The 15,806-nt window shown below is 32.6% G+C and overlaps 1 protein-coding gene across 5 annotated transcripts in view; it reads right to left on the reverse strand.

Annotated features, from left to right (window-relative positions):
• The window catches only part of LOC134269095 (slit homolog 1 protein-like), a 35,624-nt gene that overhangs the window by 13,419 nt on the left and 6,399 nt on the right, over window positions 1-15,806 (reverse strand). For 2 of the 5 annotated variants that reach the window (XM_062751314.1, XM_062751315.1), the window contains exons 2-4: window positions 12,893-12,964; window positions 10,614-10,685; window positions 10,102-10,173 (exon numbers count right to left, since the gene is read on the reverse strand). In XM_062751314.1, the coding sequence (XP_062607298.1) occupies window positions 10,102-10,173; window positions 10,614-10,685; window positions 12,893-12,964 (216 nt within the window). The remainder of the gene's footprint in view (window positions 1-10,101; window positions 10,174-10,613; window positions 10,686-12,892; window positions 12,965-15,806) is intronic. The other 3 variants (XM_062751316.1, XM_062751317.1, XM_062751318.1) reach the window with 3 other exon arrangements.

A 15,806-nucleotide genomic window follows, 5' to 3' on the forward strand; every position in this document is an offset into this window, starting at 1 on the left:
TCATGTTTAATACATGTTTTGTTTTATGGATAAACTTGGTAGGTTCTCATTTCACACAAAGATTGCACATGATTCAAGGATGTTTCATGACCTTGAACCAAGGTCATGTGGGGAAGTTCAAGGCCACTGGAAGAAAAATTTCATAATTCGTGTCTGGTCCATATCTTTCTTATGGATAAACTTGGTAGGTTCTCATTTCACTAAAAGATTGCCCATGACCCAAGGATGTGTCATGACCTTGACCCAAGGTCATTTGGGGAAGGTCAAGGTCACTGGAAGAAAAAATTCAAAATTCATGTTTGATACATGTTTTTTGTGGATAAACTTGGTAGGTTCTCATTTCACACAAAGATAACCCATGACCCACGGATGTGTCGTGACCTTGAACCAAGGTCATTTGGGGAAGTTCAAGGTCACTGAAAGAAAAATTTCATAATTCGTGTCCGGTCCATATCTTTCTTATGGATAAACTTGGTAGGTTCTCATTTCACACAAAGATTGCCCATGACTCAGGGGTGTGTCATGACCTTGACCCAAGGTCATATGGGGAAGTTCAAGGTCACTGAAAGAAAAATTTCATAATTCGTGTCCGGTCCATATCTTTCTTATGGATAAACTTGGTAGGTTCTCAATTCACACAAAGATTACCCATGACCGAAGGATGTGTCATTTGGAAAAATTTCATAATTTGTGTTTGATACATATCTTTATTATGGAAAAACGTACCTCTGAAAGATCCAGCGGGGGGTATTTTGTCCCGTTTGGACAGTTCTAGTAAGAAGTATGTTTCCGATGATCGATTATGAAAAACTGTAATCGATTGTGATGATATTCCCACTTTAAAAGAATGTGAAGAAGGTATCAGAAATATGAAAATTAAATAATAAATCACCAGTAGACGGGATACCGATAGAGTTTTATAAACTATTTTGGAATGACATAAAACATACTACTACGATGCCTTATTAAAATCATTTGAGGCTGAATAGTTAACTGCGACACAAAAATTGTCAATCATAAATCTCATTCATAAAAAAAGGCGATAAATCTATTCTAAAAAATTATAGTCCTATAAGTCTGACTAATTGTGACAATAAGATATTACCATTTGTACGAGCTAGAAGACTACAAACAGTTATTTCAAAGCTCATCAACAATGACCAATCAGCTTATATAAAAGGTGATTATTTATACAGAGAAAAATGACACAAAACTCAATATAGAATTTATATTTATTCATTGTGGTGAGTATTGGCCGTGGCACAATACAAAATTGTGGGACGCCATTTCAGTTGGGCGAACCCACCAAATTCAAACATCAACAATGTGTGTTTCTTTTTTTTAACCGTCCCGGGTTAAGTGCGGAGGGTCAGCACACATACAAACTGTTCAAATCAATCAATCAATCATTCAATCAATCAATAAGTCATATCTCAAATTCCAAATATCAAGCGTATCAACTTATTTTATCAAATCTTGTATACCATATATCATTATTATCTCAAACTTCATAGTTCAAACATCTCAAACTTCAAATATCAACATTTTTCATATTTTAAACCTGTACGATGTAATACAGTTCTAAAGTATATATTACTGTCACCAAAAGTAAGCTTATTAGCTTAGTTTACACTACCATTAGCATTTCAACAAGGTGACAGTTTATTACAAGTTTCACACAAACATTCAATTATCAGTTGACATGGTGTGCGCAGACGCTTCACACTAATGACTTCTCTTTGAAAAAGTGCCACGACGGTTTCTTCTTTCAGTTCAAAATATCAATCCTATGATCGACTATATGCTACCGATTTGATTTTATAAACGATAGAAAGTTTCACAATTTTGCAACACTATTCGCTACGCATATCGCACAGAGACACTTTAGCGCATGTTAAGCACAATCCTTGAGGCTGGCAATGGACTTGATGTGGGCATCATGTGGTAGCTTCTTCACTTTAACTTCTCCTTAGACAGCACCAGAATATTTTTTCTATGGGTATAAGGTATTTATCTCGGAAAGCAGATCAATGCTGTTTCATTGCAAAATAAAGCAAAAAACCAAGCAGCAGAATATTATTCTTTACTTAGAGAAAATGGAACATTCTAAAAAAAGGTAGTGGGAGGGTGGGTTTTTAAAGTTACAAAACAACATTTAATGTATTTTATTGCAAGCAATTGTTATGCGTCTTTATCTTTGAAAGGTTCGGGAGAAAGGAATGTGAAGATCAAACCCGACCTTTTATATACTACACTTGATGTGTCAACCAAACACGACCCTTAACACTTTACAACTTACTGTACTGTTAGCCAACATGCACTGAATGTTCACGTCACGGAAATAGAAATTTACCATTTCCCCGCAAGCACCTTTTAGCGTGGTACACGATTCTCTTAAGTTTAGCGTAAATAATATTATGACGCTATATTTCAATGCAATAATTACTTTTCTTATTCGATGAGACTTTTGCAAGCATAAAATAGAAGGAAATAGTCATTAAAGTAAGGATTAAATGAACTTTTTAAAGTGCGTGAAAATGCGTGATTGCGGGGAAACGGTAAATGCGTGAGTTTGCGTTAGAAATAGGAAATGGTATATGCGTTAAAATGCGTGACTGCAGGGAAGGGGGTTAAAAGCCAACGTTCAAATAACAAATACTTGGGACCTATAAACTAGACTTTTCTCGTAAAATAAAGGTATCTATTTTGTATACACAAATAAATTCTAATATGTTGGATGTAACGCCAGATTAATTCAGGATATTTTTGATCATTGTGAAGATCAAAATTAAAACGGAATTCTTCTTTTCTAGATCTTAGAATGAAAAAGCTTTCGATACTATTGAATGGTCCTTTATGTTTGAAACATTAAAAGCTCTGAATTTTGGACCAAATTTTATAAAATGGATAAAAATATTATATAAAACCCCCAAATTAAGAGCAAAAAATAATGGATTTATTTCTAAAACATGTAATATGACTAGAGGCATACGACAAGGCTGCCCAATATCTGCTTTACTATTTATTATAACAGTTGAAATATTAGCTATACGCATCAACTCTTCGGAGGATATACACGGTTTTAAAATTGAAAATAATAATGAAATTAAGATGCTACAACATGCAGACGATTCTACGAATCTTCTTAGAGATATAGAATCTGTAAAACATGTAATTAAAGTGGTACAAAACTTTTCGAAAGCAGCAGGACCAAATCTCAACATTAATAAATCAGAATATTTATTACTAGGACCCCTGAGAAATTCGTACAATAGTATAGAAGGGATAAACGTGACCAACGATCCAGTAAAAAACATTAGGGATATTTGTAGTCCCTGACACATCAAAAAATTATGTTTAGATAAATGGCACAGATATTAGAATCATGGGAAAAGAGAAAATTAACAATCTTTGGAAAAAAGAAATGATTAACACATTGTGTATTTCAAAATTGCAATATAATGCAACCATTCTTCCCAATCCACCCGGAGAAATTATTAAACAAATAAATAAATTAATCTTTAACTTCGTATGGAACAGCAAAGACCTTATAAAAAGAAAAACACTTATTGGGGATGAAAAACAAGGAGGTATTAACATTATAGACATTGAATCTACACTCAAAGCATCCAAGGCATTTTGGATTCCAAGGTTACTAAATACAAATTCTATTCTTGTGTCATTCTTATACTACCAATTTAATAGAGAAACATTGTCATTAGAATACATTTTAAAAACTAATCTAATAAATGTAGATGACTACAAAGAGCTAAAAAACATTTCCATCTTTTATAAAGTATAAATTTGTGCATTCAATGCATGTAAAATGATTAAGGATTTTCCAAAGCTATCCACAGATGAATTTCTATCTTTACTAATATGGAAAAACCAACTTTTTACACGTAATTAAAAACAAATCAATTTATTTTGAAAATTGGATTAAATCAGGAATTTTGTACATAAGAGACCTCTATGACGCAGATGGAATATTCGAAGATATTAGGTATTTCTATAATAAAATTTTATACAAAAATAATATCTTGTGTGAATACCTCATTACGAAGACTATTTTTAATAAGTTTTCAAAAATATATGTGTGTGAAAAAGCACAGTATATTAATATAAGATGCAGTACTACTGTACTATTAAAAGGAAACAAGTATACACAAATATTTAAAATAAAATCATCTGACTTTTATAAAATATTCATCGAAAAAAATATTTGAGACCAATAACGGAAAACTACTGGAGTGAATTGTTTGATGCTCCCAGGTATTTATGGGCTTCCATTTATCATGTGAAAATCTCGAAAATGTCTGATAAACATATAGCAGAATTTAATTATAAATTATTTCATAAATTATTAAACAAAAACCTGAATGTGAGCAAGTGGAATCCAAATATACAAAAATTTCGTGCTAACTGTGGAATTATTGAAAATATAATACATCTTTTATTTAACTGTAATGACTCATAGGATGACTGCACTTAAGGACTGCACTTGCGAAATTTGCGTCAAAATAAACTTTCAAAACAGACTTTTTCTTTCAATTGCAGAAATGATCAACATCTAATCTACAACTTTACTTAATTAAAATATTTACAATGTACGAATCTGTTTTCTGAGGTTGGGGTCAACACCATTTCTTCAATCTCCGTACGATAATGAGGACGCCCACTTATTTTACTGACTTTATACATAGTCAGCGCATGTTTGTCTATTGCTCTCCTTTTAACAGTAGTTTTATATTTGCATAAGTTATGTTGTGTTAAAAGGAGATTAATAGAAAACATTCTTCTTACTCTCGCTCTCTCTGTTGTTACCAAGGGCTGTGACACGTTGAATATTATAATTCATCACGTGATATCTTTCCTCAGGTAATTTTGTGAATACTAAATTTTGTCACGTGACTTATTGATAGCATGTTTTGTGATTACTAGGACACTGTGTTCGAACACGTTGAATAGTCAGCCATCAATTTAAAATATTCTTTACTTACATGGATGGGCTCACACGTTTTAAATCTTATTAAATAATGTACTTGTGCCATACATAATAAATAGCAAGATGGAAAACAGAGATCTCGTCATTTTTTAATACATACTGGATTTTTATTCATCCAGTTTAATTTTAGATCCATTCTCACGATGTTTGCTCCTCCTTTCATACATACATAATGTTTAATCAAGGGCAGTTAAGTGTAAATTCTCTGTAATCGGAAAACCGTAAGGACACAAAACATGATTAATTGTAATACATAATATCACAAAAAGCAAAACACGTGACTTCTTTATTGTCTAGAGCAATACAGATTTTGTGATAAATTTCTATCAATTTGGTCACCAGTTGAATGGTTACGCATAAATCCAGCTTGTAGGTTATATAATAGTTTATGTGATACTAAATGATTATAAATGTATTTAAACATTACTCTTTCAAAAACTTTTCCAATGCAGCTCAACAAAGAAATTGGTCTCTAATTGGATGGGTTTGATTTCTCACCTTTTTTAAAAACAGGTACTACACTTGCATGTTTCCGAACACATGGAAATTTCCCAGTTCTCAGGGATTTATTAAACAGTATTTCTAGCGGGACAGCAATTTCTTTCCATATTTCTTTTATCAAAATATGACTGAAATTGTCGGGACCGGAGGTTTTTTAGAATCTAAAATTTCGATAATATCGACAATTTCATTTTCATTTATAGTAACAATTTCAAGTCTAGCCTCTGTCTTTGATTCAAATTCAGTGAGGCCTTTGTCTATATTGTCATTAGAGGAAACTTTACAAAAATATGCATTCAATAATTCACATTTTTCATCATCAGTATAAACATAGGCATTATCTTCAAGATTTTTTAGTGGAGGAATCGAATGTGATGGTTTCGAACCTTTCAATAATCTGCGAACTATTTGCCAATAAGCTTTTGAGTTTGTACAATTCAAATGATTCAATGATTCATTCAAATTTATTAAGTACTCTTCTTGTAGTTTCTTTTTAAAAATGTTGACTTTGTTTCTTTGTTTCCGGTATTTTTCATTATCTTATTCATTTTTAGATTTTCTCTAGGCTTTTCTTTATTTTTCGCGCAAGTTTATTTCTTTTCGAATTGCAGAATTAAACCAAGGTTTGTCCTCCGGTCTTACTACTACATCTTTTTGTGGTATGTGTTCATTGACAATATCCGAAAGTTTTTCGTTAAACTTTACTACATCGACGTCGACATCTTCGCTATTTAGTATTTCACCCTAATTTGTTTCACTCATTGCATTTCATTTCATACATGACATGGTCAAAATTTGCTCTTTTGTACTTTTGATCGCTGTATCAAGGTTGAGTATTATATAGGTTGCTTTGTGATCACTTACAGTTTTTTCTATGTCGATAGTTCCTGATTCAATACAATCAAGGGTATCTGTAATAAGTATGGGGTCAATACAAGTCGATGTTAAATTTGTCACTCTTGTTGGCTCAGTAATATAATTAGTAAGTTTATATGTCGAGATTATATCACTTACATATATTGGAAGCTTTTTTCTTGAAATCTATATTCCAATCCCCATTTAATACTATTTTATTTGATTCATCTAAAGCCCTTCCAAAAGAGTTTTCTAACCTGTCCCAGAATTCAACTTTCGATGTTTCAGGTCTATAAATAGTGCATAGAAAAACGCTTTTTTTCTACCCAGATTGTTTAGTCCAGCGCATTTTCGAAGTCTGTACGTCTCAGGGCTTCTAAGCCTTCTCTTATATAAAAAAAGAATACCACCCTCATGACTAGTTCTATCTAATCTGAATGGGGAGTTATACCCTTCAATTGTTAAATTCTCTGTATCATTCAAATGAGTCTCGGTAAAACACAAAATGTCGTTCAATTCAATGTAAGTAGTTATCTTGTCTAATTCATGTCGTATACTCCTACAATTTAGATGAAAGATTGACAAACCAATTACGTTTACCTCTGGACCAGGGTTTTCTGCAATATCATTACATAACAAAAGTAGAGTTATTAGAATTAAAATATTCTGAATGTTCAGTATATTTTTCTTGATTAAATCTACAACCTTAAATAAGAAAAGCAAAATTTCTTTTGCCAGTTTGCCGATTTTTAGAATAAAAATTTTCTTTCTCCGAATAATTAATTTGTGACACACGGAGTAGTATTTTCCAATTGCCGCACGATATGTCATAAGATCATTACCCAAGATCTAAAACGTCAAATCGAAAGATGTAAAGAAGAGTGTTTTTCGTGCAGCGATGGCAGATCGGAGTGTCGACTTCATTTATACAGCGTAACGCTTGAGTAACCATTGAGTAAAGAGGAGTTATAGCGCAATGATAAAGTGGGTGAAAAGTGAAATCGAAAAAAAAACACGAAGTATTGGCATGAAAAAAAGTTGGAAAATTGCGAATACATAAAAAAAACCCCAGTAAGAACCCAGAGCAAAGTATGGGCATGCAAGGAAGTTAGAAAAAAGGTAAGATAAATGTGTGTTCATGTGTTAATTAGAAATATACATATTTATAATATATATACAGTCGTACAAATCTAGCTTTGCAAATGTTCAAAAAGAAATATCACTGGTTGTTTTTCTTGTTTATAATCTCTTATAATAGTTTTTTGTAGTAATAGTTTGGGAATAATAACAGTACATTTATTTGATTTTAGGCCTCATCATCACTGATGTGGTCAACTTCTGGTAGGAAGCAAGCAATGTCACTGAGGTGATTTATCAAGATTTTGGGTGAATTCTCAGTCTCCTTTACAAATATTCTTCCATCATTGGTCCAATATGAGTCAATTTTTTTGTAGTAACGCGCCTTGGATAGAGCTTGAATGATTTGTTGTCGAGAGCGAGTAAGGTCGTCAGAAATAAAGATTTTACTTTCGCTGCCTTGATCTTTTAACACGGATTTTGTTTGGTAGACCCTGTTTTTGATTTTCCAGTTGTTAAATTTACAAATGATTTGGGCTTTTCCGTTTTGGGTTGTTCCAATAATGTGGGACCTGTTTATATCATTCGGACTGATAGGGGGAGATAACTTCAATTTTTCATTGCAGATTCCAACCACAATTTGATCGGTGTTGTTGATTTGAGTTTTAGTCATTGGAACCCCATGGAACCTTAATGAGTTTCTTCTCCCATACTGTTCAAGTTCTTCCAGGCCTAATTCTAATTTGTCGACCTTTTGAGATATATTGTCAAACTCAGCTCTTAAAGTTTGATTTTCTGAACTGAGTTCTTGGATTATAACATTTTGAGATTCAATTTTCTGACATAGGTCTGATTTGATTGACGTTAGATCTTGAATAACTGTGTCAATTTTTGAAGTGAGTGCCTGAATTGATTCAGCTATTAAAGTCCCAAGTTGTGGCATGAGGGCTGAGATAAAGGTTGATGCTGCTGACTGAATAAAATCAGGACCATTGATCGTAGCATGAACCAGTTCTGAAATGTTGAAGGTCTTACCGTGGTGTGTCAGTATAATTGGAGCTATATTGCCTTTTTGGACGGAAGCTAAATTGTCAAAAGAGTTTCTTTGTCGCAGAGGCGCGGGAGCACCCACATGATCCGCCAACTCAGTGGGGCTAACAGTTTGATCAATATTATGGACTCTTGAAAGTGTGGAATGTGGCCTATCATGCTAACATAGGGACATATTATATTTTTTATAATTCCATTACACAAGTATTTATCACATTTGTCATAGCTTCTCCTATCTATTATTATCATCATTATTAGTATAAAGCAACAATTATGTAAATAATTTCATTATACCCCCCGCTTGAAAAGCGGGAGGGTATATAGTAATCGTTAATTCCGTCCGTCCGTCTGTTACGCTTTGGGGTACCCATCTCTTATTCGCAACTCCTCTCATACCACTGAATGAAATTTGATGAAACTTTCACAGAATCTTTATTACATATTGCCATTGTGCATCTCCTATTTTACTTTTTGATCCGACACATATTTTGGGTTTCCCATAGCAAAACATGGACACTGCCATTTATACATATATGGGAGGCGGGGGTATTATTTGGTGAGCCCATTGCTCACAGTACCTCTAGTTTATGTGTAGAATGCTGTTATTTTCTTTTGTCTAAATGTAAGCAATTAGATGTTCTCTTTTATTGTTCAAACTGAATGCCATTTGCTAGAATTCTCTCGGGCCTTTCAAGTGTCAGGTTCAATGCTATGTATTTTCCCCATTTCTTCATTTTCGGCTGCTTGTTACGCAACTCTTAAATTTTCCATGGTAAAACCTGACCCCTCCGTAGACAATCAGCCAATCAGAGGTGTCCATCTTAATTGTTTTGATGCTGTCTGTAACTGACCAGTCAGCGCTGGGTTGCTTTGTTGACGCTATCAATAACAGCAAAAAATTTGGCACACCCACCACCACCCCAGCTTTTCCTACCTTGCATTTATATGTTTGAAATTAATATATAGATTGCATTTGACACGTTGGCATATTCATTTTTGTAGTGCAATCTTTTTGCTGTATACATACTGTTTTTATATTTTTTGCAAATATTGTTTACCTGTAAATTTAGGGGATCAGTATATTAATATGTATTTGTGCGATGACCTTTTGATCTGATCCCCTATCATGTGATGTATATATTTTTTCTTATTTCGTAATTTTAATAAATGACTTATTTCATCTCAACAATGGTGTTGATTTTATTTGATTATATCTCAGCAAAAACAGAGCTGCGGTGAGATTGTGCAGCATTAGGAAACATAAATATAATTTTTATTATTGTCTCAAATTGAATATAGCTTTTCTAAAAACAATCATCCATAATCATCGTCAATATGTAATGTAATTTATCTTTGTGTTATTTATATCATTGTTTGTTATCAATAAAAGAGAAAAAAATAATAATCGATTTTCGGAATCGGTAGCATTTTTTCGTCGACAATCGATATGTTCTGATTATCGGTATAACACTACTTAGGATACCTTTCAGAAAACTCATATTACAAAAATGAAAACTGTTACCTAAAGAACACGAATAAGAAATTTCTTTGTTTCAGTCAGTGATTAAAGGGATCTTGATGTGATTAACAGTAGTTAGAACTTTTATACTTACAGAGTCGACAGTCCTGACAGACCATTAAATGCATTTACCAGAATACTGGCTAGTCTGTTACTGGATAGGTCTCTAATGTAAATGTAGATGAAAACAATATAATTAAGTACTTGATCTGGTATATATGGTCAATATATATTGATGTTGAGGAAGAGGCAAACCTTTTTTTTTTACTCCGAACGTTTTGAAAATTCATATGAACATTTTTATGCCATCAATTCTCATTTTTGTATTCTTTTTGATGAAAATGAGCGTGTGTGCATGTAGCATCTTCTTTGATATACAATTTGATAAGCAAGCAAACCTATCAAACACATTATCAAGCACAATGATATGATAAATATAGTGATTGCAGATTTAATTCCTTAACATTGATCATGCTATCTGTATGCCCCATAGATTATATAATTTTTGTCACTTTTATTAACTTTTATTTATAACTTGAAGAACACGAATGTGAAATTTCTTTGTTTCAATCAGTGATTCAGAGTAGTATGAACTTCTATACTTACAGAACCCATAGCCTTGACAGACCAATAAATGCATTTGTCTGTAGACTGGTTATCCTGCTGTGGGATAGGTCTCTAATGTAAATGTAGAGAAACACAAGACAGTTAAACTATTGATCTGGTTTATATGGTCAATATTTATTTATGCAGAGGAAGAAAAAAAACTTTTAAGCCGTGTTAAAATAATGTTTGCTTGCCCTCTCACTAAAATTTGCAGGTCGGTTGATATAGTTAGGGAAATCCTTTTTCAGAAAATTTCAATATATTTGTTGACAGGAAAATAGGGGAAAAAAAGAATAATATCTATTCCTGGCGTTTAAAAAAAAATTATTGTGTCGGACCATTCTTTTCAGTCTTTCGCAAAAAGGAAACCGAACAATTTTTCAATTTTTTCTTATTTGAATCGCACATTTCGAAAGGTCACACTAACAAAAATGTACCAAAGATTCCCAATTTTATGATTTTTTTTAAGATACATGTAAGCATCATTCAGCAAATTTCGGCTGATTCCGTCGCCTATATCAAGCATTGGCTGTACGAGGAAAAATAGGGGAAAAAAAGAATAATATCTATTCCTGGCGTTTAAAAAAAAATTATTGTGTCGGACCATTCTTTTCAGTCTTTCGCAAAAAGGAAACCGAACAATTTTTCAATTTTTCTTATTTGAATCGCACATTTCGAAAGGTCACACTAACAAAAATGTACCAAAGATTCCCAATTTTATGATTTTTTTTTAAGATACATGTAAGCATCATTCAGCAAACTTCGGCTGATTCCGTCGCCTATATCAAACATTGGCTGTACGAGGAAAAATAGGGGAAAAAAAGAATAATATCTATTCCTGGCGTTTAAAAAAAAATTATTGTGTCGGACCATTCTTTTCAGTCTTTCGCAAAAAGGAAACCGAACAATTTTTCAATTTTTTCTTATTTGAATCGCACATTTCGAAAGGTCACACTAACAAAAATGTACCAAAGATTCCCAATTTTATGATTTTTTTAAAGATACATGTAAGCATCATTCAGCAAATTTCGGCTGATTCCGTCGCCTATATCAAACATTGGCTGTACGAGGAAAAATAGGGGAAAAAAAGAATAATATCTATTCCTGGCGTTTAAAAAAAAATTATTGTGTCGGACCATTCTTTTCAGTCTTTCGCAAAAAGGAAACCGAACAATTTTTCAATTTTTCTTATTTGAATCGCACATTTCGAAAGGTCACACTAACAAAAATGTACCAAAGATTCCCAATTTTATGATTTTTTTTAAGATACATGTAAGCATCATTCAGCAAACTTCGGCTGATTCCGTCGCCTATATCAAACATTGGCTGTACGAGGAAACTTAATATGTGTATCCGATGAACATTCGTGATTTACTGCCTAGGGAAAATGTCACGCTTTTAAAAAAAATAATAATAAAGCATCAGACACACCGACAAATAATCTGCAAACATGCATTACAAAAGGAACATTTATCCTATCTCTGATGTTTTGGAGGTCCGTGTTGGCTTTGCTCCTATTTTTATTGTTAATTAAGCTTGAAGTACTATTCGTTTTTTCCTTATATTTCATGAGAAAAAGGTATTTGTACCCGGTGTTTTCTTCATATTCAATATGAAGACCACCTTTAACTAAAATTATCTTAATGTAATGAAGTGCAGTCTTATCTAAATAAAATAATACTGATTTAATTTTCAGATTAAAGGTGGACTGTTATCGATAATGTTGATACATCCATATTTACTATATGCACTCTATGTAGACTGAATGATTTTTATAGATACCTTATGAGGAAACTATTAACAATTAAATATCATTTTTGTGTGATCTGGTATGGCAAATGTATATATAAACTAAACCTGTATGAGAAAATTGTGGTTAAAGAAAGTACTTTATAGAAACCACTACTAAATTAAAGTAGGCGAAATGCTTACCAAATGAACCATGACTCTTTGGTTACATAGTGTGACAATCATTCGATTTTCAACTTTAACCTTTACAAATGTCTTTGACCTCCTTACTTTTGCTTCGATTTTCATCTCAATCAGTATCAAACTCGTAATCAATTTTAGATCATTCTTAATTAAAAAACAATACTTATATATGAAGTATCCAGTTAATACCTTTGCATTTTAGGCAACAATATATAGTGCATGTATCAGGAAGTTACTGTTAGGGATGATGATTTTAACAGCAGATTTTGAATTGTCAATTAAGAGAAGAGTTATACAACTCATAACATTCTGTTTCAAGGAATTTCCAATTTTCTTTATTTACTTACAGTGTCCGTAGTTTTGAAAGACCATTAAAAGCATTTCCCCGTATTGTTGATAAGTTGTTGGCGAAAAGGATTCTAAAAGAAATTAAGATTTAAATCATACGCATAGATTAATGTTATAGATTTTTTAAATTTCTATTAATTGAGAGACTTTAAAATACTTATTTCTGTCAGTCCTCCGTACTAGTTTATCGTGTGTACGAGGGGCTATCAAAAAGTTCATGGACTAGCGCCATAAAATTAAAATCGCTTTAGGTGCGTCAATGAATTTTAAAATATAGTTATCATCATCTTTTCGTTCTATAGAATAAACCACAAATCCTAAATTTTACTTTTAAATAAATTATTAAAGTTTTTGTAAGCAATGCTATGTCCAGGCGGCGCAACCTCAAAAACGACGTTTTTTCGACATAAGTGTAACTAAGATAAACATTAGACATCCAAATATACCATTATTTCAGGTATGTGTTGGGACACATGAAGTATGGAATTTTTACCACACTCTGGAAGTTCTATGAAATTTTATTGTAAATTTTACATGGAGTATCCAAACAAATATTGCCTTGAAAATGACGTCAAAGGGGGGAGGGGTTTCCTTTTCCACTTTTCTTTGAGGTTTTGCCCCCTGGAAAACTGGTATACACCTAGAAAAGTTTAAACTGGCTACGGAGAAATAATTTGCATCCATATTACTTGTTTTTAATGCAAAAACAGACTCAGAGAGGAAAGGGATTCAATGTTAGTGTCGATTTGTAGTCAAGGACTTAGGTTTGAAAAATCTATCACGTCAAATAATGATGTTGATCATATGTTTTAGGTAAATTGAACTCTAAAAAGCAAATATGCTGACACAGTCAAGCGAGAATCTCTCCCAATGTATTAATCCATTTATAAAAAATTTATGCATTGAAAGCTTCTGTTCATGACATTGTAAAGTCAAAACAAGACGGGTTGAAGTCCATACTCAGCTTTAGGGAATCTCATCAAAATAAGTGTACGATGTAGAAGAAGTGGACAATAAAAATAAATGACGTTGTTGGACGTCATGAAACTAAGCGGCAGCGCCGGGTAATCATATAATGTCGTTTTTATTTATTATAATAATAATAATCTGTAAAAATAATGAACGTATCAAGCTTAAATTTTCAACATTTCTTTATTTTTTGTTTCTTATAAATTTTGTAAGCGCAGACTACATAGTACTGTCGTTTACTAATTATAGGATTAGAAATTCAAATAATGAGTACACGCTATTTCTAATTCAATAACAAGTTTGGCTTTCCAGAAAGCCTGAAATGTCATCTCTTTGGTATCAATAATGTCAAAGAAATAAAACAGAAAGGGAAATATATTAATGCAATAAATATATGGATTATTACACCTGAAGTCCCCAAATGACTTATTCAGCAAAATCCACAGTAAAGTACGCAGTAACTGTTTCTTTTGGCCGCAGTACATATATGGAAAGCATGGACGTCTGCGAGAGCACCCAAGGCGATTTTTAGTGAAATTTGATTCTAGCGTTCTTTGTGCTTCTGGGTTTTTACAATTTACTTAAATTCAAATACTTTCCTTGAACTATATTTTCTTAACACAATACGGAATTATCAACAATAATTATAATTCATTTAAAAGCAGCTAATCATTAAAATTTGACAGGAATTAATTTAGTAAATCCAATTACAGACTAAAAAATTAACATAAAATTAGCGTTGACCACTCTTCATACATTTTTTGCAGAATCTAATTGTAAGCTTGTTCTTTTGTGCGAGAACCATTTTTCCGATCGCGTCAACAAATCCATATATAGAAATCAAGTTATTGTCAATTCTCCTTGTGTGGCTTACCAATTTAATAAGGCAAAGTATTGAGGATCAATATATATACGACACACCGAAACTATAGATATTTATAAGCATCGTACTTCTTTTCTAAATTTTCCTTGGCTTTCAAATAGGCCTAAACCGAAAATAGGTCACACACTCCTAAGCTAGTTCTTCTAAAAGAAAACCAGTTTACAGGCTACTTGGAACTCTCTAAAACATCGAGGACTCCCGAAAGATTAATGGAGGCTTACACTAGGACTTCACTTCCGACATTCAATCTTAATGTGTCATCTCCCGAGGGAGATGACAATTAGTAAATGACAGTACTAATTTTATAGCCCCAGTCCACGAACATTTTGATAACCCCTCGTACATGATTTCCATGATTATAAGCTTGTAGCTGACAAAACACACCTTGAAATTTTTACATTTGTTATCACAGAAACTTGGTAAATATATTTATTTTTTCTAGTTTAATAAGTTTAAAGTTAACACAAACAAACTTTACTTTTTTCTTTTACTTTAAAATCCTGGCAATATAGGGAATTAAAATTTTCAGAATTGTTGAACGTTGTGTATTACATCATACGTGGAGGTTTGTTCCTGTAACGTTGATACTTGATCCGGGTTAAAATTGACCTGGGGATCATTTTTCAACGTTGAACACTAAGACTAAAGGTTTTGAATTTGGACCCTAGTCCGTTGAAAACGGAGCCGGTGTAAAGACGAATAATTACCCCCATCGAATAATGACCGGGGGTCATTTTTCGACAGCGAAAAATGACCCCCGGTCATTATTCGACGTCGAAAAATGACACTTTTGCCCGTAGAAAAAGTGTCACCACCCTAAAAATTTGCAGAACCCATGTGAAGAAAAATGACCCCCGTAGAAAAATGACTCCCTGTTGCTTAAAGCTGAAATTTTTAGGGGGCAAAAAAATTACTGAGATAAGGAAACATATTGGCCAAAATGCTCACCTGAGCTAAGTGGGAATAATTTATGATATGTTGATCTCATAACATTATACAATTATAGCTATATTTTAAGGTCAATACCATGATTCAGAATCTAAAGGAGTAAAAGATTTATA

This window comes from Saccostrea cucullata, unplaced genomic scaffold, assembly GCF_032062105.1.
Source record: "Saccostrea cucullata isolate Sc308-1 unplaced genomic scaffold, CSIRO_AGI_Scuc_v1 ctg402, whole genome shotgun sequence".
NCBI lineage: Eukaryota > Metazoa > Mollusca > Bivalvia > Ostreida > Ostreidae > Saccostrea > Saccostrea cuccullata.